The 24,438-nt window shown below is 38.6% G+C and overlaps 2 protein-coding genes across 3 annotated transcripts; both read right to left on the bottom strand.

The window, feature by feature from the left end:
• Positions 1-3,987: 3,987 nt before the first annotated feature.
• LOC121440729 (lithostathine-2-like) lies at positions 3,988-6,171 on the bottom strand. Of its 2 annotated transcripts, none has more exons than XM_041641563.1 (5): positions 6,108-6,171; positions 5,426-5,565; positions 5,006-5,143; positions 4,235-4,346; positions 3,988-4,055 (listed from the first exon to the last, which is right to left on the bottom strand). In XM_041641563.1, exons 1-5 carry the CDS (start codon positions 6,169-6,171, stop codon positions 3,988-3,990), a joined length of 522 nt encoding a protein of 173 aa, XP_041497497.1. The 2 variants fall into 2 exon arrangements, with proteins under 2 accessions (XP_041497497.1, XP_041497506.1); XM_041641572.1 differs by having other exon boundaries at positions 5,426-5,547.
• A 15,169-nt stretch (positions 6,172-21,340) lies between these two features.
• LOC121440737 (regenerating islet-derived protein 3-alpha-like) lies at positions 21,341-23,753 on the bottom strand. The gene is made up of 5 exons (XM_041641586.1): positions 23,681-23,753; positions 22,866-22,998; positions 22,561-22,675; positions 21,656-21,782; positions 21,341-21,408 (listed from the first exon to the last, which is right to left on the bottom strand). The coding sequence occupies exons 1-5, from the start codon at positions 23,751-23,753 to the stop codon at positions 21,341-21,343; spliced, it is 516 nt and encodes a 171-aa protein (XP_041497520.1).
• Between the last annotated feature and the right edge of the window lie 685 nt (positions 23,754-24,438).

Genomic DNA, 24,438 nt, shown 5'->3' with positions numbered 1-24,438 from the left:
TAAATGAATACAGTTTGTGTGTTGTTATTTTGGGCATAAGCTAGCAGGCGGCTGGGGTGTTGGGGACGCAGCCCCGCCGCTCATATTACTACAAATGGCGCCCGACGTGATGGACTAAACCCACTTAAAAACCTGAGAAGGCTTAAAAATAAGGGAGAGAGAGTTTAACACAGATTTTTGCTGTTTGTTGGTGGTGTGCTGTAGAGAGATTTCCTGATTCAGCAACAGCAGCAGAAAAAACGCTGTGTCATTTTAAAGTGCAGCTTCTTGGGGCTGTGCTGCCAGCGTGAACTCTGGCTTTAAAGCATTTGTGGCACTCTGCTTGCTAGAGGCAAGCAAGTGCTCTCATCTAAGAGAAGCTTCCTGACTCAGCTTTAGCTGCAAAACCCTGCAGCTCATTAAGAGGTCCTGCCACGAAACACATAAATGGTGTTGACGAAAAGCTGAACGCATGCTTTTCGGTTTTCAGCCATAGCAGGAAAAAAGCTGCGCAGTTTAAAAATGGCGGCATTCTGGGCTGTCGTGCCAGGGCAAACTCTGACTCTTTTACGCAGGCGGTTCTGTGCTGTTTGCAAGCACAGGCTGCTGAAGCTCGCTTGCTGGCATGGACCTTGAAATGCCATAGAGTTGTGGCAGTAAACATGGCTACAGCCAGTATCTCAGCCATGAGGCTGGAAAGCTAAGGAATGGGCTACATCTAGCCGTCAAAGCCACAGCTTTAATCCTACTGATATTGCTTGGTAAATTAAAGACTAATGTGGTCAGAAAAACAGAGAGAGATACAGTAAAGAGAGCGTCAAAGACAAAGAAAATTTTTAAATGATTTACAGCGTGTTAAAAATATATGCAGATTAAAAGTTAAAATTCTTAAAGTAAAAAACAAAAAAAAAAGGAAGAGAGTTGTTGTGTGTGGCAGTACACACCTTTTATCCCAACACTTGGGAGGCAGAGGGAGATTGACCTCTGTGACTTCAAGGTGTGGTAGCACATGCCTTTAATCCCAGTGACTAGCAGGCAGGGACAAACAGATCCCTGTGAGTTCAAGGTGTAGTAGCAGACACCTTTAATCCCAATGCCTGGGAGGCAGAGAGAGGCGGATCTCTGAAAGTTCGAGGACAGCCTGGTCCACAGAGTTATTCCAGGTCAAAGATATACAGAGAATATAAAATAGAAGTAAAATGTAACAAAATAGAGGTTAAAACAAAGCTCTACAAAGATGGAAAATAAACAGGGACTTTTGATACTGTATGCTATTATGCTCTCTTTGAATTGCTTGAATGCTGAGGAAAGAGCAAAAACTACTAAAAGATACTTGTTTATAAATGCTGCTGAACTAATCCAACATAGATATTTTGAAAATGCCTTTAAATTGAAATTTGGATCTAAGGACATGATGCTTTGGAAAGAAGTTTATTATTTTGTTTTCACAGAGGATGAGACCCTGTTCATTTCTTCTATTCCGATTTGGTATGATGAACCACGCCCTCCTGAAGGGTTGGTGTGAACACCTTCAGAAAATTGCTTCGCTCAACTGCCAGCTGAGATGAAACTAGCACACAGGGTATACCATGAAAGACCTAATTAACGACGCCCCCATTCAGCAGGAAGCAATTTGGAGAGAAATAACTGCGCCCATATTCCCAAAAAAATGTTTATTAATGTTCTTTTACATTTAAAGGGGGATATGATATAGGTATGAATAATTTGCATTAGTATAGATTTTGCTTTATTGATAGAGATTTACGGTCAATTTTGTTATATGTATATGTATTTCTGATATTGATTAAGGTATTGTGATTTTGTAGTTCATTATTAAAATGTAATGTATAATTAGGAAATATAGGTTGTTGATGGTTACTCATAAATAATAGTCAAGTTTGTAGTCATGTTAGTAAATATTTTCTAGATGTGCGTAGATATATTTTATATAGGCATTCTTCATATTTTTCAAAGATTATAGAATATGGCATTTTAAGTGTTTTAATAACTTAGGACTTTTCATGACAATGAGACACTCTGCTCCTGGCAGTACCAATCAAGGGGATGATGGGCATCGAAGAGGCTCGTTATGGAGTTTGATAGCCATTTGGGCAAGAAACTGCTCTTGCCTGGACTATTGCATAAACTGGACACAGAGAACCCACAGAGAGAGGACTGCTGAACTTGCCTAAGGTGATATGATCTTTCGGGGTTCCTGATTCATGAAAGAGTCTGAAAGACATTCTGCAGGACACAACAGATAGTGACTGAAATGACTTTGAATTTTCCTGCTTTAAGGAAATGTATGCTGGATACCATGGGCCTGAAGGCTGAAGATGGATGCCCCAACGGTACAGAGGAACTTTGGGTGACTGTCCAGGCAGCAAGATGTCTCTGTCATTTCTAGAGTTTTAAAAATTGTTTTTTTCTTGTTTGCTTAGGTAGTATTGTATCTTTCTGGAGTCTTTGATGGAGTTAAGAATAGTTAGTTATAGTTATAGTTTTCCTTAGTTATGATAAAGATTATTGCAACTTTTACTTGATAACTGTTTCATTATATGTAATTTTGCTATGTTAAAGTTAAAGCCTTTTTTCTTTTTTTGTTTAAACCGAAAAAGGGGAAATGATGGAGGAAATTCATTGGTTAAATAAAAAGAAACTGCTTGGTCCTTATTGGTTAGAAGATAGGTGAGAGGTGTAAACAGAACAGAACGCTGGGAGGAAGAGGAAGTGAGCTCAGACTCCACAGCTCTCCTCTCGGGAGCAGATGCCTCAGGGAGACGCCATGCTCCCAGCTCCCAGGCAGACGCACGTGATGAAGCTCTGACACAGGATTGACATAGGCTAGAATCTTGCCGGTAAGCACAGCTAGGGGCACTACACAGATGATTAGAAAAGGGCTAAATTAATATGTGAGAATTAGCCTAGAAGAGACTAGATAGAAATGGGCTAAGCATTAAATGAATGCTTAAATTAAATGATTAAATGAATACAGTTTGTGTGTTGTTATTTCGGGCATAAACTAGCAGGCGGCTGGGGTGTTGGGGATGCAGCCCCGCCACTCATATTACTACATCTAGTTACCAATATGTTGGTCACCAATTCATTCAATATTTTACATGAAGCAATTTTCCTTAAAATCTCAAATAAATTATGGCTTCAAATTGATTTTTTGTATACAAAAATGTGGCTTCCTTAGAACTCAAGCTTGTAAGATCTCCATGTATTATGTACTAAAATACCCATGCCATTCACTATTTCTTCAAAACACAGCCTAAGCAAACACAAGGAGTGCATGTGATCGAAATTTATCACAAACAAAAGCACTAATGGTTGATGAAGGCTGTATTTTTAACAATGTCTATGCCAGAATAAGCTTGACAGTGCTAGACTCCTTTCTTGCTCAGGTACCCAGCTGATGTGCGAAGTCCTTCTGTATATGTGTTGCTTTTATTAGTCAATGAATAAAGAAACTGCTTTGGGCTTATAGCAGGGCAGAATAGAACTAGGTGGGGAAAAGTAAATTGAATACTGGGATAAAGAAGGCAGAATCAGGGAGATGTCAGGTAGCCCTGACAGAGACAGATGCTAGGGATGGAATATTATCCAGGAAGCCACAGACATGTGGCAATACACAGATTAATGGAAATGGGCAAATTTGGGATATAAGAGCAAGCTAGAATTGCTTGCTTAAGCTATTGGCCAAACAGTATTGCAAATAATTTAGATTCTGAGTGATTGTTTCAGTTCTGGAGAGTGGAGAACAAACAAACAGCCTCCTACAACTCCCATCCATTAGCAACAAACAGTGAACACAGATGACAACACAAGTGGAGGATACAATTATATTTTCATTAAGTCAGGGTATAAAAATTGGGGTAGATAAAAATAGTGCAAGTCTGTTGTAATTCTACGGAAAAGAATTTCTAATTTGTGGTGGATACATGGTATTGTTTGATTTTCTAATCCATAGTAATGAAGTTCGAGATGTCTATTGTTCAGATGACATTAGTTTTTGAACTTGCAGACGAAGGAGTACAATGAATCACAGTTTTCATCTTTCCATTTCTTGTATGCTACAAATTAATGAAAAAAGGTCAGAAAGAGAAGTGTGGTCTCACCTAGCTCTAAGATTCAAGATAGGAAATAAAAAGAAGACTTCTATTTCTTGCATAAGTAACCCTTTCTTTTTCTGCACTGTGAGGTCTGTCCCCAGAACTGAGTTGAAGAAGCAAACAACATCTTTTTCTCCTACCTGTGTTTGAAGTCAGTGCCACACAATAACCGCGATTGTTCGTGCTTGGAGCTCCAGTGGCCCATGATTTATAGAGAAATACAGATCCACTGCTCCAGTGCCAACGGCGGTTCTACAGTGAAGGAGTCAAATCGAGCCAATGTTACTCAGAATTTTGTAGAAACTCTTGGACCATGTGAATTTAAGAAATGGACCAAAATTTAGGACAAAAATAAAGATCATACTCCCTTTAAGAATCATATTGTTTCTTTGCTTTTGTGCCTTCCTGAAATATTCATTTTCTTCCACTGTCCCTCAGAGAAGTACTCTGAATTTTACAAAAAAACATAAATGTGTATCACAGAAACTGCTCCTAGAGTCTCTTTCTTGAAGTGAAACCTAACCTCTTTCAGCATAATACTAAATAGGACTGGTTGGATTGGTAAAGACAGATTCACCAAAATCAGGCAATAACATATTTTCTTCTGTCATCCCAAAAGGATTCTCTTCTAACACAAATCTACACAAATCAATAAATTGTAATGAATATGTAAAACACACATCTCAGTAAATGCAATATGATTGACCATGAATACATGGAGCTTTTAACAAGTTGAGCTGTAGCTATCTCCATAACAACCTGCAGTGAACCTCAACATGCGCATATATTCTAGAATCAACAAATACATTGCTTTTCTATACTTTTTGTAAAATTGGCTTTTTACAATCTAGACTTGGTTCTCCCACTTCTACTTAACCTGTGTATTAGGAGATAAGGGGCCACATACTCACATTTTTGGGGTCATGGAGTCCAGTCCAGACATAGGCATTTGTAGTACCACTCTCCTTAACCAGAGAAGCCACAAAGTTGCCCTCGGCCTGACTGAGTACTGACACCAGGTGCCCCGAATTCATATTCTGGCAAAAGAGCTGTAAGCATGCAGACAGAAAATAGATTGCTCAACGGAGAAGTGCTGTTTGATCAATATACTAGCCCCACTAAAGAATGTTTGAGAAAAAGGACAGTGCAGAAATATTCCTTATGATACCGTGACACATTCAGAAAATTCAGAGTAAAAGTCACCAACAAGGGACAAGCTCAGGTAGGTGGGGCAAATAGGTGATCAACCCTACCTTATGAAGCAACTAGAAAAGGTTAACATTCTCTAACTTCAGATACCTTTCTCTTCTCATATTTCTCTTTTCACTTACATCTGCCTCTCCCCAGGTCAAACGATCTTCAACAAAGTAGTAGCAGTAGGAACCATAGGCATTAGCGCCTTCTGGGCAGTTGTTCATGGCAGAAGGAAGATCTTTCTCAGATGTGGGCAAGCCTTCTTCAGCCTTCTCGCCTAGAGAGAGTGAGAGGAGAGTGAAGGAGATGTTGACAATTGGACAAAGCCTTGATTCTGAGATACCTGTCCTTGAAACAAGCCCTCTCTCAGCATGAAAAGATGTAAGAGAGGCACTAGAGTGACTTCTAGCCTCCTTTCTTATTTTTCATTCCCAGGATCTCTTTTCTTGAGACAATAGCTCACTATTCGTTTCTGGGATTTTTTTTCTCCACAATTGTATCTTTATTTTTTTTTCTGAAGCTGTTACCTTTCTTTTGTATTTTATACCTTTTCTTACATAAGAGTCTCTGCATAAAGTCTTTATTAATTAATAAAGATGTCTAGATTTAACCATAACAAATAAGAAAACATTAGTTATCATGAACAAGGGATAGGTTAATATCCCAATTCAAATTTTCTGGTAGTTGAGGATTTATTTGTTTGTGATTAGTGAAGTCATAATCTCCAATATTTACCATGTGCCTCTCCAAAGAACACAGACATCTATTGGAATGGAATAAACCCTCGGGTCTGTAGGGATCATGGTGCAGCTAGCTTACCTTGGCTGCATGCCAGGAGCATCAGGCATGCAAAGAGGATATAGCATGCATTGTTCTGAGCCATGCTGAACAGAGGGCAATGTTGTATTTAAATTCCAAATCAGCAGTTCTCTTGAAGAAGAAAGAGAAGAAAACTCTAGGAGTGTTGAACACAGCAAACTTTCTCCTACATAATGTCTCTTGTCTTTTGATTTTTTAGTTCAAAAAAGCTGTCTGGCATTCCCATATACTCAACTCCTTCTCTTTAGATTTTAGGAATATACAGTCCTAGGAATAGAAAGGCAGCTTGGGACTCTACTGAGTTACCAACACTTCTAGAACATTTTATAACATTGCATTGTCTCTTTTCCCAGATCTAAGTAGACTAGCCTTTGCTGAGGAGTCTTCCTCTTGTAAACACACTTACCAGACACCTGGGAAGACTAAATCTTGTCAGGCTGTGTGCTAACAAGGTCTTTTATATGCAACAGGGTAGGGTAGAAGAGTCATCACAAATGATGAAGGGGAGGGACAAGGAGTCTCAGAAGACTTGCCTTCGGAACAGATGGCATACAGAAATCCTGGCAGTACTGGTCACCTTTTCTGGAATATCATGGGAATGATCACAGGTGATGAATTCTTCATGTTCACAGTTGGAAAACTTCTCAAGTTAAAAAAAAAAGTATTTTGTTCTATAACAGAATCCAGATTCTTAGTTCCCATGTCTCTGAGCAGGAACAGAACCTGCCAGGTTCTCAAGATGTCTAAGGGGGTGAGGGGGGCTAGCATGAGCAACCTGAAGATGTGTGACAGTAGAGCAGGATAGTGTGTGGGGCCTGGTGCAGGGTAGGCAGCTACATATGACATGTAGCACATCTGCATGAGACTGCAATAAAACAGCTTAAGATTTAGACAACTTAGATGCCTTCTCTTGCTTGCCACTACATAGAAATGAAGGCTCAACTCCGTTTGTTCTATCTTGGTATTTTCCTCCTCTATCTTTTTTCTTTAAGTTCGTACTGCTGACTGTTTTCTCTCTAAACTTTCCCTTTATGGTATCATGCCTAGGTGGTCTTATCTACTTCCTTAGATGCCAGGTGCCCATGAAGCATGCCTATTCCTTTCATGATCATCCTCTTCTTAAACTGCACAGGAGAACTTTGCCTGTCTCACTAACAGAAAGTTCATTCTTCCTCTCTTCTCTTCAGTGAGCTTTAAAATCAATAATGATTACATTTCACTTTATACAATATAACTTTCACACAGATTATTAGACTCTTCCTCATTGTACCTGTTGCCCAACCTTGGATTCTGCTAGTGGGTAAAGTTTGTATTGATGTTTCCCCCAAAGTAACATTATATTTTCTTTTTAAATTAAAGAATGTATCAGAAAGAATTTTCCTCCTCCTCTTCCTGCTCCTCCTTCTTCTTCTCCTCCTTCTCCTCCTCCTCTTCTTTTTCTAAACCATTTATGCAAGTACACCCAGGATACAGAAGAACATGGCTTAGCTTAGGATTTATTAATTAAGATTTTAGAAGGGCTGGGAAGATGCCTTATCTATTATGATGTTTTGCTGCCCTTTCAGAAGACCTGAGTTCAGCAGCTACTGACTATATCAGGCAGTCCCCTCCACCTACAGGGGAATCCAATGACTTTTTTGTCTTCACAAACCTGCACAAAATGCACAAACACACAGACACATACACACATGAATAAAAATTTAAAAATAAACCTTTGGATGAAAAATTTTGGAGTGATTTAGATCTTGGTCTTTGGAGAAAGTAATTATGACTCTCTAGACCAATGGTTCTCAACCTATAGGTACTCATCCTTGGGGGGGGGGGGGTTAAGGAACCCTTCCTAGAGGCTGCCAATGAAAACACATATATTGATACCTCAATTCATTGCACCAGCAAAACTACAGGTATGAAGGAGCAACAAAACTAATATTATGATTGGGGATCATCACAACATGAGGAACTGCATTTAATGGTTGAAGATTTTGGAAGACTGAGAACCACTGCTCTAGAGTGTAGCCTATGCCCATATATTATTCCTCCAATAACTGTGTGCAGTGTTTTATTATGGTTTTGTGGTAAATTTCTACTCTTATCCTGCTGGATGAGTAAACTCACTTTCTGATTTAGGTAGGTATATCACTGAGGTCCCCATTTTCTCTCTGGCTGTCAGCATAGGTGATATTCCTTTTTGTTTTTATTGAGCTCTACATTTTTCTCTCCTCCCATTCATGACTCTCCCTTCCCCTTCAACCATCTCCGAAGGTCCCCATGCTCCCAATTTTCTACTTCCCATATATATTAGATCCATGTATATATCTCCTAGAGTCCTCATTGTTCTCTAGGTTCTCTAGGATTGTGATTTGTGAGCTGGTTTTCTTTGCTTTATGTTTAGAATCCACTTATGAGTGAGTACATATGATAATTGTCTTTCTGGACCTGGGTTACCTCATTCAAAATGACATTTTCTGTCTGTTTGTCTCCAAATTTCAAGATTTCATTATTTTTTTCTGCTGTGTATTACTGAATTTCCTTATCAACTCTTCAGTAGGGGCATTCAGGTTGTTTCCAGATTCTGGATATGACAAACAAAGCTGCTATGAATATAACTGAGTACATGTCCTTGTGACATGGTTGAGCATCATTTGGATATATACCCAAAAGTGGTATTTCTGGGTCTTGAAGAAGGTTGTTTCCTAATTTCCTTAGAAATCACCACACTGATATCCAATGGGGCTGTACCAGCTTTCATTCCCACCAGAAATGCAGGAAAGTTACTTTTAGCCCACATCCTTTCCAGCATAAGTTGTCATCAGAGTTTTTGATCTTAGCCATTCATACAAGTGTAAGATAGAATCTCAGAGGTGTTTTGATTTTCATTTCTCTAATGATTAAGGATGTTGAGCATTTCCTCAAGTGTCTTTCAGCCATTTTAGATTCCTCTGTTGAGAGTTCTCTGTTTAGGTCTACCTTTTTTTTTAATGGATTATTTGTTCTTTTGAAGAAGAATTTCTTGAGTTCTTTGTATATTTTGGAGATCAGACCATGGATGTTGGGTTGGTGAAGATTTTTTTGCTCATTCTGTAGGCTGTTATTTTGTCTTATTGACTGTGTCCTTTGCTTTACAGAAGCTTTTCAGTTTCAAGAGGTCCCATTTATTAATTGTTTCTCTCAGTGCCTGTGCTACTGGGGTTATATTTAGGACGTTGTCACTTGTGCCAATGCGTTCACGTGTACTTCACACTTTCTCTTCTATGAAGTTCAGTGTGGATGGTTTATGTTGAGGTCTTTGATCCATTTAAACTTGAGTTTTGTGCATGGTGATAGATATGGGTCTATTTTCATTCTTGTACGTGTTAATATCCAATTATGCCAACACCATTTGGTAAATATGTTTTCTTTTTCCCATTTGATATTTTTTGTTTCTTTGTCAAAATCAGGCATCCGAAAGTGTGTGGATTAATATCCAGGTTTTCATTCAGTTTCATTAGTCCTGTGTCTGTTTTTATGCCAATACCAATCTATTTTCAGTACTGTAGCTCTGTAGTAGAGTTTGAATTCAGTGATTGTGATGCCTCCCGAAATTCTTTTAACGTACAGGATTGTTTTGGCTGTCCTGGGTTTTTTGCTTCTCCATATGAAGTTGAGTACCATTTTTTTCGAGATCTGTGAAGAATTTTGCTAGGATTTTGATGAACATTGCATTGAATCTGTAGATTACTTTTGGTAAGATTGATAGGGGGCATTCTTAACTGGATTCCTTGGCACAATATCATTTCCATCTTCTGCAAAAATAATGATTCCATAACACTTTTGTTTCTTTGAATTCATGTACACTCCTGCTGCCAACCAGCAGAGACCCTCTGTTTCTAAATAGATCAAATGACTATGTTACATTCTTCCCAAAGATATCTGAATTCTCCATTTTTATTTAGTAAGGACAATTGAATACTGGTAACAGTTTCATCTTTCAGAACTTCTATTGAAGAAGAATATAGTATCATTGAGAGGTGCTCATTCCATGGCTTTCAAAGGTTCTGGCCACACTCAAAGAGCACTCTGTATTTGAGACTTCCTGGCAGTTAGTCAGAATTCACATAAAAAACATGAGAAGGAACTTTCAACCTGAAATTCTTCCTGTGCCCCTTTGGCTAATTCTGCCATTGTAACACCTGCATTGCCTATAATGGTTTCAGTCACTAAATGCTTCTCTGAACCTATTTGAAGTAAATTAAGATTGCTCAAGTTATAGCTAGTAATCAACAAAACCAAACTATTGATTCTTGTCAATATGTGAACCTTAACCCATGCTACTATATTAAAGTTATATAGATTATTACCCTCTTCTTCTGAGTTACAATGATCTTAGGTGCAATATTCTTGTGTCAAGCAGTCTCAATAAAAAAATTGTTTTGGGGGATAGAGATGGTTCAGCAGGTACCTGCCTCTGCTCTAAGAGAGGATCCAAATTCAGTTTCAAGCACCCATATCAACTGTCTCATAGTTGCTTATAACTCTTCCTCTATGGGAACAGATGACATCTCTGGCTTCTGAGGGCATCTGTGTGACTGTGTTTGCACAACCACATACACACACACATACACACACAATTAAAAACAGAAAGAGAGATAGATAGATAGATAGATAGATAGATAGATAGATAGATAGATGTGTACACATATATTATTTGGTATTTGGGTCTATGCTTAATACTGTTTCAGTTTATATTATACTGCCTTGTATTCCCTGGTAATGAAGACTTCACCATCTCTTTTTCTCCTTATATAAAGTTCTTGCTCTAGTTCACTATTCAGCAATCTCAGACCAAGTGGAATTATAAGGTTGAAGAAATAAGCTTTTAAGTCCTGTCTTAAATGGGCAGTTACTCAATGAATTTTAGGCATGAATTCTGCGTTTTAATATGAACAAAGATTGTGATGTCAACAGGGTCAAGCACTTAAAGCTCTGGTAAGATGACTCCAGGAACAGGACAGAACTCTATCAGCCCACAAAGAGTTTGAGTTGTTAAGAAGGCATTCCACTGTGTGGTACTTTATGTTCTAAAGTTATAGAAATTTCAAATAAAAATAATCTTGAATTTTTAATGAAAATGGATGAAAGTAGAAAACACTATCCTGAGTGAGATAACCCGGACCCAAAAATATGAATATGGTATGTACACACTCATTAGTGAATTCTAGCCATAAATAAAGGACATTGAACCTATAGTTCATGATTCCAGAGAAGCTAAGTAATAAGGTGAACCCAAAGAAAAACATAAATAGATCCTCCTGGAAACTAGAATGTAGTAAGAGGAGTGGGTCCTTTTTGTTCCGTTCCCCCCCCTCCCCTCTGGCTAGCTTACACCCAAAATAATTACACAGAAACTGTATTCATTAAATCACTGCCTGGCCCATTAGTTCTAACCTCTTATTGGCTAACTCCTACATATTCGTTTAACCCATCTCCATTAATGTGTATCACCACTTGACTGTGGCTTACCAGCATGAGTCTAACCAGTGTCCATCTTGGGCAGGAGAAGCATGGTGACCACCACACTGCCCTTCTTCTTAGAAATCTGTTCTGTCTACTCCACCCACCTAAGTTCTGTCCTATCAAAAGGCCAAGGCAGTTTTCTTCATTGAGCCAATGAAACCAACACATAGAAAGAAGACCCTCCTACATCACTAGAAACAGACAAATCCCCAGACAAAAGTTGGAAGCATGGGAGCTAGGTTGGGGTAGAGGGAAGGGGAGAGAGGGGAAGAGAGAGGAGAAGGGGAGGTTTGGGGAGAGCTTGAGGAGTGGGATGGTTGAAATGGAGAAAGGCTGAATATAAGAGCAGGGGAGAAGATATCTTAATTGAGGAAGCCATTTTAGAGTTGGCCAGAGGCTTGGCTCTGGAGGGGTTCCCAGGAGTCCACTGGGATGATCCCAGCTAAGACACTGGGCAGTGGAGGAGAGGGTGCCTGAACTGGCCTTGCCCTGTAGTCAGACTGATGACTATCTTGAATATCATCATAAAACCTTCATCTGGTGATGGATGGAGACAGAGTCAGAGACCCACATTGGAGCACTAGACTGAGCTCCCAAGGTCCATTTGAAGAGCAGAAGGAGGGAGAATATGAACAAGAAAGTAAGGACCACAGGGGTTGTTTCACCTATTGAGACAATGTCCCTGAGGTAATGGGAGCTCACTAACTCCAGCTGGAATGGGAATGAGTGAGTGAGCATGGGATCAAACTGGACTCTCTGAATGTGTTTGACAGTTGAGGCAGACAGAGGGTCCAATGATAATGGCACTGGGATTTGTCTCTACTGTATGTACTGGCTTTTTGGGATCCTATTCTCTTTGGATGCATAACTTCCTAAGCCTGGATGTAGAGGGGAGGGCTTTGGACTTCCCACAGGAAAGGATGCCTTGCTCTCTTTTAGGACTGGACAGGGGTGGGAGCGAGCTTGTGCGGGGGAGAAGGAGGGAACTGGGAAGTGGGGGACGAAGTAGGAATTTTGATTGGTATTATTTATAAAGTAAGAAAAAAATACTAATTTTAGAATGTCAGGAAACATGAAAAGCCTTAAGATTTTACTCAGTTTTCAAACTAGGTTACTCTTTCACAGGTTTTTTTTTCCATATTGAAAGACAAACATGTTGTTATTTCAGTGAGCATAAACTTAGTTCTTTACCCTTTTGTCCCAAGAGAGAGACATTGATAAATGTCTCCACATGTACGGAGTTACATTACAGAAAATAACTTACCCCTGTGAGAAACCAGACAACTTATAGTGGGCAATAAATAATGTGACCATTTTTTTAACAGAAAAATTTATACTATACTGGGAACAAAGAAGGTCTTTTGTTTTCTAGGAGACTATGTACCAACTTTCTCTCTTGAAGAAAATGTCAATACCTCTATCTTCAAATTTTTTGAAAGACCATCTAGACCAGTGATTCTCAACCTTCCTAACTCTTTATCTCTTTAATACTGTTCCTCATGTTGTGGCGAAACCCAACCATAAACTTATTTTTGTTAATATTTTATAATAATTTTGGTACTATAATTTTTGTACTGTTATGAGTAGTAATGTAAATATCTGTGTCTTCCAATGGTCTTAGGTGACCTCCGTAAAAGAGTCATTTGACACCAAGATGGGTCACAGCCCACAGGTTGAGAATTATGGGAAACTGTTGAGAACTTGCTTTAGAGGGAAATTTCGTCTCTATGTTCAAAAACTCTGAAAGACATTTCAATCAAAGTACCTACCACATTGATTGAAAGAAGTAAAAGATAATAAGAGGCATGTGGAGAAGTGGTTCCAACTTCTCAGAGCATCCTTTTCTATCTCGATAAAACAAAGAAGATATTTTATTTGAGATTACATCTGAGTGTCCATTATTTATAAATATTTTATCATAATCTTAAACAAACATGTAGCTTTTCCCAGAATATTTTTATATATTTGTGTAATATTTGCTAGGTAAATATGCTACTTATACTTGGGTTTTTAGATAAGATTATTCTGAGGAGTGTAATGTTATAGAGAGGAGCTTCTATGAGATGTTGCAGTGAAGAGATGAGAACATTTGAAAATGGTTAAGACATGGGAATAGAAGTAAAGTCCACAGCAATAATCATATAACTGGAATACCTCTGTCATCCTTACTATGCATTTATTCATATGACTAAAATGAAGGCAGATCCTGCAAAAAGCATCTTTGTTCAACATTTTTAAATGAAATTCTCCAACTTCAGTGTTTATTTCTCCATTAAATGATGAACTGTTGATTTATTGTCCAAAGATTTTCCTGTGATATGTTTGTTTTAGTGTATCACAGCATAACATAATTTGACAATGTTCACATTTCATTACCTTTCTTGCTAATCTCATTTCTCTTTTCTGGTTGTCTTTTTTCCATTTTTATATACACATGCATATGTGTACTTTTGTGCAAATGTGTGTGTGTGTATAATGTGTTAGTTTCACAAGTGAAGATATGAAGATATACATGACAACTATCATCCTTGATTTGACTAATATAGCTTAATATGATTTGTGATTTTGTTTCTTCCTCAAGAATCTACAAACTACACTTCCTTTTGCTGCTCCAAGCATCCCTTAAGTTGATAGCCACTTATGCCTTGATTTTTATTGGTACATACATATATATGACTAGATATACATGCATCTGTAAATATTATATATGTATAGATACAATGCATATATATATATATAATTTCATTTATATAATGACTCCTGCTTTTATGGCTGAAGGAATATCATGGAAGAAGGGGCAGAGAAAAGTGTAGGAGCCAGAATACAATGAAGTCTGTAGTCATCAGATTCTATGTAGGTATAAATACATCTTTTTCATTTATAAGGGTAAAAAATAAAGAATAATAAAAACAAATTTGGCCCCTGTTCCCTACTACTCTTTTCTTCATCTGTTCTCTTCTGATTTGTCTTTATTATTCCCCGAGAATGTTTGTGTTTTTGGCTACTACAACCATCTTTTGCACACTTTTCGAGAAAATCTTTTCTTGACCCTTCTGAGTCCAGGGCTGTGGGAACAGGGCATCTGAGTACACACCTGAAGAAGTTAAATTCATATATTACTTGACTAATAGTTTGTTTTGATTAGGCTATCTTGCCTCTGCCTGGAAGAACATCTCAACATGCCAGAAACATCTGACCTACCTCCTTGTATGTATGTTCTTGGTCGTGTTGTGGGCTGCTCTGCATGACTCTCAGTGTCCTTGGCTGCTCTGTGACTCTCCTTGAAAGGTCTTCTTGTGTTTGATTCATTGGCTACACACTGATTTCTACTTTTGGTGCTATGCTGCTTATCTTCCTTAGGTACCCTGGTAAGAGCTGAACCACGAGTAAGACTATAAAAAGAGTTCCTGAGTAGCTTCTCTCTGGCATCCACCTTTTTAAAATTTAACAAACCAGAAAAAATTTATTGCTACTAAGAATGCTGAAAATCTATTCAATTCAATACTTTTACCACATTTTCCCCTTGAGGTAGGCTCTCTACCTCTGTATCCAAGACCAGTTTGAAACTCACTATACAGAAGAGATTGTTCTCAGACTCACAATTGTTTTTTTTTTTGCTTTATTCTCTGATAACTAAAAGGTTATAAATTATAGGTGGTAGCTAGCAGCTCTAATTTCTTAAATACATCTCTCTTGCTGAATGCCTTTCTTTTTCACTTTTTAAAGATTTATTTCACTTCTAATTATGTTTGTGTGTCATGGGGGAAGGACTTTTATGTCATTGTAAAAGCATGTGTTGTCCAGGGGGTGTCAGATCCCCTAGAGATAGAGTTACTACAGATAGTTGTGAGATTCCCAAGATGGGTGCTTAGAAAAAGTAGATTACTCTTACAGAGAAATATACACTCTTAACCTCCAGAGCAATCTCACTAGTCCATACACCTGTATTAAAAAATAGTTTGAAAGTCATATATTTGAGGGGCAAGATAAATATGCAAAACTACATTCTCTACATTGTTTTAAATGTATGTGCTTATAACAGTAGGTGAGGTTTTTGTTATATTAACATAAAAAATATTTGTTTCTAAAACAATGCCTTGGAATGTAGACTTGCTTGGGTTTTGTTTCTACATTCTTAAGGAATGACTTATAGTCATTTGGTCTGTAGACTGAGAATTCTGTGGAGCCTCACTGGAGTTATAAATTAAGTATGTTAATATTGATCCCATCATTCAAAAAGAAGCAATGTCCAATTTAACACTGACTTAGAGAGATTAATCTTCAAAAATATTATTAAGCTGTGCTATTAGAAATCTTCCTACACCATTCAGTCTCCCTGAAAAGTGGGTACAATTTTCATTTCATTTTAACAGATGGTTTCCTCCCTCCCTACTTGCCTAACATGTACATCAGCAGATTTATATGTGAAACTCATATTACCTAAATTTCAGTATCATTGAGTTTAGTTACTTTCAGGAGTTAAGGTATAGCCAAATGCAGCTGAAGAAATAACAGAGTGTTGTAAGGAGCGGTGGGCTGCTTCCCGCCACCCGGCTAGCTTTACCTGAAATAATTACACAGAAACTGTGTTCTTTTAAACACTGCTTGGCCCATTAGTTTTAGCCTCTTACTGGCTAACTCTCACATCTTGCTTTAACCCATTTTTAATAATGTGTGTAGCACCACGAGGTGGCTTACCAGGGAAGATCTTTACCTGCATCTGTGTTGGGTGGGAGAATCATGGCGACTGCCTAACTCAGCTTTTTTCTCCCAGAATTCTGTTCTGTCTACTCCACCCACCTAAGGGCTGGCCTATCAAAGGCCAAGCAGTTTCTTTATTAATTAACAAATAAAAACAACAGATAAGACAGATGACCCTCCCCCATCAACAGAGCTAAAAGAAATTATAATGGAATGTTGGCAACACAAATTGAAAAAAGAATCGAAAAAGAATAAAAGGAGGAAATTAAGATAGTTTATCTCTGTGTAGCCCCACACTTGCCATGAACTCACTGTTCCTTGCCCCATCACTCTGAGTTGTGGGATTATAGGGACATTAAAGATATGTGTCACCACACTTGTCAAATATTTATATATTTTATAGCTGCCAAGTGTCAGTAGTTAAGTGACAATAAGAAAATGGGGATGTCTGAGATAGAATATGTCCTATAAACATATCTGTACCTTATTTGGTTGGTTCATTTCACTTATTTAATTATTCATTTTAAATCTTGTATGATGTTCTCTCTCCCCCCACCGCTGAATTTCTTTGTTAGTGTGGATGAGTACAGTATGAGTGCACACATGTATACCCATGTTTATGGAGGTCAAAGGTAGGTTTACAGCCTTCCTCAATCATTGTTCATCTAATTTGAGAGTCTCTTGCTCAACCTGAAGCTCATTGATTTTGCAAGTGTGGCTAACAAATAAGCATAAAGAATCTACTTGACTCTGTCAACCCCCCCACCACCACCCTGGAGCAGATGTGCACCTCCACTCTTGAGTTTTTTGAGTAGGTGTTGATATCTAGCTCTGGTCTTAATGGTTTTGCACTAGACATTTTACTGACAGCCAGATCTCCAGCCTCTATTTATTTTTCAAAAGATTATTTTATTGTAGTTTAGGATGACAGTCAACTGTATAGACTAGGATAGCCTTGAACTCACAGAAGTCATTCTGCCTCAGCTTCTCAAGTGATGAGCGTGTAGGTACCTTGATTTATCTGCTGTCTGTACCTTGTCTCTTTGGGTGGCAAAAATAAACTGAAGGTTTCCAAATGAAAGGGGCTTAAATCATTACATGTCCCCTTTCATCATGTTTGATCACAGCATCACATCTTGTCATCCATCTTCCTGTTGTTTTTTTTTTTGAGTGTGTGCAGTGATAATCCTTGACTCCATCCCTGACCTCACTGCTCCCTTCACCACATCCTAAAACAGCACCCATGCATGCCTCTGAAAAAACACTTCCACTCATCTTCAAGACTGTGTCTACTAGAAGTTGTGTTGATAATTACCATACTCTAATTATCCAGACAGTTTAGAATTTTTATATTTTATCCAATTTCTATATAGAGAATGCTCTCTTTGTTGTAACAACAATGCTGAGAAACGTGGGTCAATGACATGTCCCTGGCCATGGGGATGTCTTAAGTCAGCTTATAAAGAGAAGCTCAGAGTTCTTTTGTAATTCCAGCCAAGAGAATGAATTCTCTCTTATTGCCCAGGTGGGGCATGGATAGTTTTAGTTGCTTCTGGCCATTATCTTAAGCTGTAAAAGCAAGCAAGAAACAGGGAAAAGGTGTAGATTAAGGAGTGCTCAAGCAACTTCCCACCCAGAGAAACAGCATTTGAGATCTGAAAAAACAAAGTACAAAGAAAACTTTACTGTTTGGTTTACCAGATAGATAGTATCCCAAAGTTTTCTTTTTGAATTTTTAAGGTCCCTTTGTGTAGTGACTGTCCCATGTATAAGTGACTGTCCCATGTATTTGAAGTTCTGTGTGAAAGAATCAGGCAGACACCATAACAGGCTTCTCAGTCTTCTCTCAGAAATCAGGCCTCCATTTCTGTTTCCTGAATCTGATCAAGCAGTTTCTGAGGAAGAGCCACAAACAAAAGACAATCCATTGTCCAACACCGCAAACAGAAAGAAGGAGACCTGGTTCATGCAGTACTAAGTCAGGCCAGGACTGAGCCAGCCTCCACAGTCAGTAATCTCAAGGTGATAACCAAATAAGAACAAAGCCTGAGACTTATCCAAGACGGTCCAAAAATGGAAAACTGTAGCCCTGACCAGCTCCTAACTAGCCCTAGCCAATTAGAATGTACTAGTATGATTGATACTTATTTAATCCAATCATATCTGAGATGAGTTAATTACCATAGGACCTCCCCTTGGCTATGTTCAAAAGGAGCCTAGGAACACATGTCCAGGTCTTTGACATCTTGCCTTTGTGTAGGATAGTCAGCCCAGCATACTGGAATAATAAACGTTCTTGTTGATTGAATATGTGGATAGTGATCTTTTGTGGAACTTCTCCAGGACACTAAAACAATGCTTGAACTTTTCAACTACTGTAATATCCTGTAGGTTCACTAATGTGCTAACAGACGACAGAATTTTCTTGTACCTAAAGTATTCTATCATAAACATAACATCTAAGAAAAATCAAGACCAGGAGAAATGCTGTTGCAGAAGACACAAGTTCTGTTCCCAGCACCCGTGTCGCCTGGCTCACATGCCTTTCATTTCCGCTCCAGGATCTTCAACTCCCTTTTCTGGAATCCACTGGAGCATGACTCAAACATGCATTCCCCCTGCCCCCCACACACACAAAATTAAAATAACATGAATATTTTTAGAGGAAAGTCTGTTCATGTACCTCTTTTCAATTATGAGTAATGCTGAAAGAAAGAAATAGGCCAAATAAATTCCATTTCATATTGATGCTGTTTCCTTTTGGTGTTTATCAGGGAATTGCTGAATCACATGACACTTCTATTTCTAGCTTTTTGAACAAGCCCCATATTTTACATAATGGCTGTAAAATTTCCTTCCTTTTAAACATGTACAAACATCCCCTTTTCTCTGCACCTGCCCCAACATTTATCCTTTATCTGCTGCTAATAGTCATGATAACAGGTGCAAGGAGAGGACACATGATGATTTTAATTTGCATATGCCTGATATTTAAGAATGTTAAACCCGTCTTTCAAACACTCCTGTAGCCGTTCCTAACTCCTTTTGAGTGGTGTTATTCAGTTGCTTTTAAATTAGGTTAATTCTTCACACATGATTAAATTGTTTGGGCTCCTTCTATGTTTTATGTATGAGCCATTGGTCTCACATACAATCTCTAAGTATTTTCTCCTGTTCTGTAGATTCTCTTTCCATTCTGATAACTGCTGCATTGTGCTACAGATACTTTCCCACTTGTTTTCATTTTAATATATTTATATTTGAAATGATAATATAATAAAAATATTTTTCCATTCCCTTTCCTCTTCCCCTCCAAACCCTTCAATAGACCCCTACCCATTTTTTTCATGTTATCGGCCTCTTTTTTCATATACATGTACACATACACATGTATATGTGTGTGTACATATATATGTATTTCTAAATAGAACCTGTTCAGTCTGTATTGTGTTACTTATATTAACATTTTCAGGTAGACTTTTTTTTTTTATTTTTGGTAGACTCACTTGTCTCTTTTGTTCTTTTTGCCTGTACTTTTGAACTTTCATCCAAAAATATTGGATAATTTTTTCATGATTTTGATAGTGCGATCAAGTAATTTATCTATTTTACATTAATTTTCATTGAACTTACTTTAAAAAATTATTAATTTTCATTTATTCTGTGTACATGTATGTGATGAGGAAGGTACATGTGTGCTACATGGGTGTGGAAGTCAGAGTTCTCTTTCTATATCATTTGGGTCCTGAATTGAACTCCCATGCTAGGCTTGACAGCAGGAACATTTACCCACTGAGCCATCTCTCTGGTCTTTTAGATAATTTTTAGCTGCTCATATTTTTTCATGTGGCTATCAAATGAGTATTGATATGTGATATGTATATGTATACATAATTTTTGTTCAATTAGTTCTTGATAAATTTGCACCTGCCATTTAGTAATAATCATTGTTTTGTACTTTTACAATTTTCAACTGCTTGCTATTAGGCAGCCTAACCACTGTAATAAACAAGAAATCTAATTCTATAGGGATTGATTTAAATCACAGCTTTGTGGGAGTTAGATGTGTGCGCATCACTGATTTAGAATGGTTCCTGTAGTCATGAGGGATAGCCTAGCAGCAGGGCCATGAGAGATTATCAAATCCTGAGGTCTGCTTTAATGGGACTTACTCAGGGCTAGTATAAAATAAGAAAAGGCTATTGACAGAGGAAAGATTGATCAGACACTCAGCATTCCTAAAGTTTGTATCTGTGAGTACTGGTCTGGTGGCTAGTTACACAGCTGTGTCTTAGAGTCTCAGACTGCGGAGTCTAGCCTAAAGGCATAGTAGGTGACTCAAGATTGAGACTATGAGGCTTGACAAAGTCTGAATTAAATGAATGAGATTTAGCTAACAATAAGCATATCCTACTATCTTGAAGAGATCCTTGATGACCATAAAGTTTGGCGTAGAGCCAAAGCATGTGGGGGCATCCTGGAACATGGGAGAAAGAAGGGGACATGTGATAAGGAGTGGTCCTGAGGGTGAGGGTTAGGATTAGAATACCAGCTATAGAAATCACAGTACTGGATTTAACTAAGTTACCCTACAGTTACTGGCCTGGATAGACATGGAAAGTAATTTTATCCTCCTTCTGCCCAGTAGTGAGTGTGTGTGATGGCAGTATCTTCACCTTTCTACAAGACAATAATCAAGTTGAATCCACACTCATCATAGCACACCAGATGGAAAGCACTGAACTGCATTGAACATGCATCTTCCTTCCCCGCCTACTCTCTGACCTCCACAGAGTCTTCCCATGAAAGTAAAATGCAAAAGTACAACCAAGGGTTTTTATTATATATCTGCAAGATTTCGAACCATGAACTGTACAGAAAAACCTGAAATAAGGGCAAGGAGATGAATGAAAAAGCTAGAAAACCAGAATAATAACTCTGATGCAGAATAGTGAAGAGAGCACTGGCTTGCTGGGTGAATGGTTGTATTTGATCTGTTGTCATGATGAGCTTCATCATAAACTCAGGAAGCTGCCTTCTTACTGCTTGAACTTGCAAACAAAAGGGAATTCCCCATCACAGTGATGGTCTCCCCACTTCAGAAACCCTAGCGAGAGGAAACATGTTGGCTCTTATGTCTACCATGGTGGGGGAAACGCAGAAGCAGTACTAGTCTCAGAAGCCTTTATTTCAGCTTCACCCATTCCCCAGTGCAGTGGCAAGAAACATTAACGTTTGAGGAACATAAATCCATACTGAATTCCCTAGTTTAGGAGGAAAGCCAGAAGGTCAGACTCAGTTGGAGAGGAGAGGCTTGGATAAGATTATGTAAAGGTGGTATTTCTGTTTTTTACCTGAGGTTGCTGTCAGACTCCCACAGTGACCACGGTTTACAACAGAAGAAGGATTTCCTTCCCAGTTAAAGTAACTCAGCACATCAGAGTTACTCCACTCCCATCCACGTCCATTGGATTCTTTACCCTGCACAGTAGAAGTGTGAAGATAAAGTACATTAGTGCTTCATGTATTTGGCCCATTCCACCGTGCTGTCCAGGTACTTTTTCACTTGGAGATTCTGATTTAACTTCTATCTTCCACAGGCGTCTCTTTGACAATAATAACAATAACTGTTGAACTAGATTAACAAGGTGCCTGGCCCACAATGATTAGAATACATTTCAGAAGTGCCTCTGAATCTCACAGTATCTTCCCTATAAACAACAAAAGTGAGAGGTAGGGAGATTACTCAGCAGTTAAGAGCAGTGCCTGCTCTTACAGAGGACCCAAGATTGGCTTCTAGCACCCATATGGTAGCTTACAAACATCTAGAACTCCAGTTTTAAGGAATCTGAAGCCATTTTCTGACCTCCAGAAGCACCAGACATGCAGATGGCACACACACATATACTCAGGGAAAACATACAAATAAAATAAATAATCCTAATTTTTAAAGCATAATTATAAATCTTATCTCAATTCACAATGCTTTCAGAACTCTTTGTGAAGACTGCTTGAAAACCAAAGAACTTACCATTTGACTTTCTTAAAGGAAAATGCAAAAGCTAACGACAGGCAGAGAAATTAAGCTGAAGACTGGAACCCTCCATAGCCCTTCACTCTGAAATTCCAAAAATTCCTTTACTAATGTCACCCAACATCTGAGGGCTAGGTCCTCCATATACATGGACCAGAGACTAAGAACTGGGCTTTGGAGACATCACTTTTTGCAGATGAAACAGTGGAAAAGATAAAACCTCACCATTGTGGGATCATGGAGTCCAATCCAGATTTCTTTGCAGTTATTCACTCTGCCATTCACCAGGGAGGACACAAAGGAAGCCTCGGCTCCACTAAGAATGGACCCAAGGTGTCTTCTGGCAGGTCAGCTATATAGGGGCAGAATGAGAGAGACTGAGACTTCATTGATAAGTGGTGCAGTATATGAGGTATATATTATGGGTAGAAAGATTACATAAAGGAAAGAACCGTCATTCTGATCTCTACGGGATCATGGAAACTTGAGGCCTCTTCTGTCAAGTCATACATTATGCTGTTATCTTCAACATTTCTGCACTCACATTTGCTTGATACCAAGATTTGGGTGTCATAACCAGGGCATAGCAGTGGGAGTGATAGGACTTGGAGCCCATGGGGCAGCTAATACATGGAGAGGGCAATTCCTTCTGGGAGTCTTCACCTAGGAGTTAGAGAGATAAAGAGAGGGTAGAATGAAATGGAGAGTGGGAGTTGGATTGCAATATCAACTTAAGAGGATGTTTATTAATCCTATTTTTTTTTTGGAGTCGTGACTGTAGTCATGACAGTGATAGCCTCTGTAAATTCTTTCTGCTGTCTTGTTTTTTGTTTGTTTGTTTTTGAGACAAGGTCTCAGTGTTGCCCAGGCTGTCTCGGAACTCAGAATATAGATCAAGTTGGCCTCAAATTTGCAGAAATCTTCCTGCCTTTACCTCCTGAATGCTGAGATAAAAGACTTGTGCCCACACACTCAGCAAGGTTCCTTGCTTTTATAACATTGCTCAATGTAGAAGAGCTTCTTTCTTCATTTTATCTTTCCTACACATTCCCCAGTACTGTCTATTTGTAAGCTTCATTATGGACCCTCATACATCACTTTTCCAACACACTAACATAAGTTAGAGCTTCCTGACAAAATGGAAACCCTCTGACTTCCCTATTGATGGACGATTGTGCTATTTCTCACCACCAATGACCTAGAAGAAGGCAAGATGATGGATGAGTTGCAGGCAATTTTACTGTGTGAATACTACTTACGATTCCCACAGGAAACTCATTAGATCCTTCCTTTGCTTTTTGGTTCAAAACACTCCCAGCATATTCTAGAGGCAAAGAAACCTTACCTTGCACCTGAGATAAAAACATCAGGCAGGAGAACATCCAGGATACACCAGTGAGAGCTAGGTGATGCAGCATCTTGTCCGTGAGGTAGCAGCAATCAGGGTTCTAAAGAGAGTGTGATCAAAGAAAACGTGCAAAGAGGGTCAGTCCTCTCTTTCTGCTTTGTCTAGATCTACAAGGATGCACTGGACCCCATTCCTATTTTTCTATCACCTGTAATGAAATGAGGAATTCATATTTCCCTCTTCCTCTGAAAACTCCTCAGGAAGCCTTTGCTGATTCTCAGAATCCTATGCTCTGCGAGGCTTGCTATTCTACCATATCTTCTCCTGAGTTGTGAACCCTGCAAGGCTCTCATCATCTTTCAGCTCCCACTTATCTGCCTTGTAGAGATCTGGGATGGTTTGTCAGGGAAGAGATGACTGTGCTTTTATAACAGGATTTTGAGGGAGAGCAGTGAGTGAGTGATTATGCGGGTCAGGGTAGTGGGTAGTGCTTGGCATGCATTCAGAAGTTCCCAGCAGAAGCACAGGTCTCTTCCTGGCAAACACCAGGATCGACTACACAATGGGCTATTTCTCGTTAGCAAACCTGCTCTGTTATCAGGTGCAGGTGATGTTTGAAATTCTGCCATGTATCCTATACCAGATAATGTCTTCTCTAAAACTTTAGTGAAGCTAACTTATATCCTCATAATTACATGCTACAGAGAGTTATGTAATTTTGCAATATATACATACATATATACTTACATATATAC

Source organism: Microtus oregoni, unplaced genomic scaffold (genome assembly GCF_018167655.1).
Source record: "Microtus oregoni isolate MIOR12 unplaced genomic scaffold, Mior012 000002F_ref0000024, whole genome shotgun sequence".
In the NCBI taxonomy this organism is placed as follows: Eukaryota; Metazoa; Chordata; class Mammalia; order Rodentia; family Cricetidae; genus Microtus; species Microtus oregoni.
The sequence above is the reverse complement of the archived record's forward strand: the minus strand, read 5'-3'. Positions and strand labels throughout refer to the sequence as shown.

Bases quoted from the DNA above. Each gene is read 5' to 3' on its own strand.
- LOC121440729 (XM_041641563.1), bottom strand. From the start codon at position 6,171: ATGGCTCAGAACAATGCATGCTATATCCTCTTTGCATGCCTGATGCTC. The intron at 5,566-6,107 runs GTAAGCTAGCTG...CACTCTCTCTAG, and splicing joins GCTCCTGGCATGCAGCCAAG to GCGAGAAGGCTGAAGAAGGC. The intron at 4,347-5,005 runs GTGAGTATGTGG...CCTTCACTGTAG, and splicing joins GACTCCATGACCCCAAAAAT to AACCGCCGTTGGCACTGGAG.
- LOC121440737 (XM_041641586.1), bottom strand. From the start codon at position 23,753: ATGCTGCATCACCTAGCTCTCACTGGTGTATCCTGGATGTTCTCCTGC. The intron at 21,783-22,560 runs GTGAGGTTTTAT...TCTACTGTGCAG, and splicing joins GACTCCATGATCCCACAATG to GGTAAAGAATCCAATGGACG. The intron at 21,409-21,655 runs GTAAAAAACAGA...TCCTCTCGCTAG, and splicing joins GAGTCTGACAGCAACCTCAG to GGTTTCTGAAGTGGGGAGAC.